This window comes from Limulus polyphemus, unplaced genomic scaffold (genome assembly GCF_000517525.1).
Source record: "Limulus polyphemus unplaced genomic scaffold, Limulus_polyphemus-2.1.2 Scaffold1148, whole genome shotgun sequence".
NCBI lineage: Eukaryota > Metazoa > Arthropoda > Merostomata > Xiphosura > Limulidae > Limulus > Limulus polyphemus.
Window position 1 is genome coordinate 35,108 of NW_013666758.1, and position 1,258 is coordinate 36,365.

A 1,258-nucleotide genomic window follows, 5' to 3' on the forward strand; every position below is an offset into this window, starting at 1 on the left:
AGCGTCTATATGCAAAGAAAACCCAAAAACTGAGGTTTTTATCATTAAATGAAGATATAGCCTAAAGATGCTTTGCGGGCTTTACCAGGTTTCATTCGCCCGGGCCCCTGGGCAGTTGCCCCCCGTCGGCGAGCCTGCTGTGGGGTTTTGAATCCGTTTTACTTTACCAGCAACAGAAGTATGACCTAATATCGTTGTTGTCTACGTACTGAAACTGTAAAATGAAATGTCCAGACAGCGAAACTTGAAAAAAATAGTTGTTGATTTCTCAATTTAGTCTCTGCTTTGAACATGAAGGTTTGTTTATATTTTTTTAACTTCGATGATATAACAACGAAACAATGTAGTTCAGAAAATTGAATTACCGTATTTTTCGGAATATAAGACGCACCTTTATTTTGAAGACAAAGTTTTGGGGAAAAAAAGCTACAGTCGCATTTGAAAGATTTTTATTGAACAAAAATTCAATTTGATACTTTAAAAATTAGTTTGTTTGGAATTAAGCACAAAGCTACACAATGGGCTATCTGTGCTCTGCCCACCACGAGTAATGAAACCCGGTTTCTAGCGTTGTAAGTCCGCAGACATGCCGCTGTGTCGCTGGGGGGCTCAAAAATTTGTATATATTGTTTTAAACACAAAAGAGCTCAAAATAAGAAAATACCGTAAATCAAAAAAAGGTTTACTGTTATTTAGTTTGGTTCAAAACCTACAAAATCTTCATTGCTTTCACTGTCGCTTGGAAAGGAATCATTGGATCCAATATTATAGTCAACGAAAATGTCATCCTCGGTCCCATCCATTGCGTTACTGATACCACTTTCTTAAATGACATAATCACTATATCACTTTTTACTTTTTCCCACGAATTCTTCACCCACATGCAGACTTGAGCAAGCGTCGGTCTCTTCCTTCGTCCTGTAGGGTTCATAGCAAAATCTTCCTGCTGCATCCAGTTGTTCCATTCCTCTCTCATTAAAGTCTTAAAGGGTTTGTTAATAGAAACATTGAGAGATTGCAGTTGACTTGTTAAACGGCCGGGTATAACAGATAACCCATTGTGTAACTTTGTGCTTAACACTTATAAAACCTATCCAACATTTAATTATCAAAACAAAATAGCATATACTAGCATACAAAAAGCCATTCTCCTAAAAAAAATGGCACCCAGAAACGGTTTAACTATTTAACTGTATTGTTTAATTTATCCCTCAACTTAGGTTATATTCCAGTTTCTTGGAAGCAAGCAAATGTTCTC

The 1,258-nt window shown here is 36.7% G+C and overlaps 1 protein-coding gene across 1 annotated transcript in view; it reads right to left on the reverse strand.

Annotated features, from left to right (window-relative positions):
- LOC106462349 (homogentisate 1,2-dioxygenase-like) overlaps positions 1-991 on the reverse strand; it is a 34,984-nt gene extending 33,993 nt beyond the window's left edge. The window contains exon 1 of the mRNA XM_022389597.1: positions 857-991. Coding sequence (XP_022245305.1) covers positions 857-976 — 120 coding nt within the window. The 5' untranslated portion in view covers positions 977-991. The remainder of the gene's footprint in view (positions 1-856) is intronic.
- Positions 992-1,258: the final 267 nt, after the last annotated feature.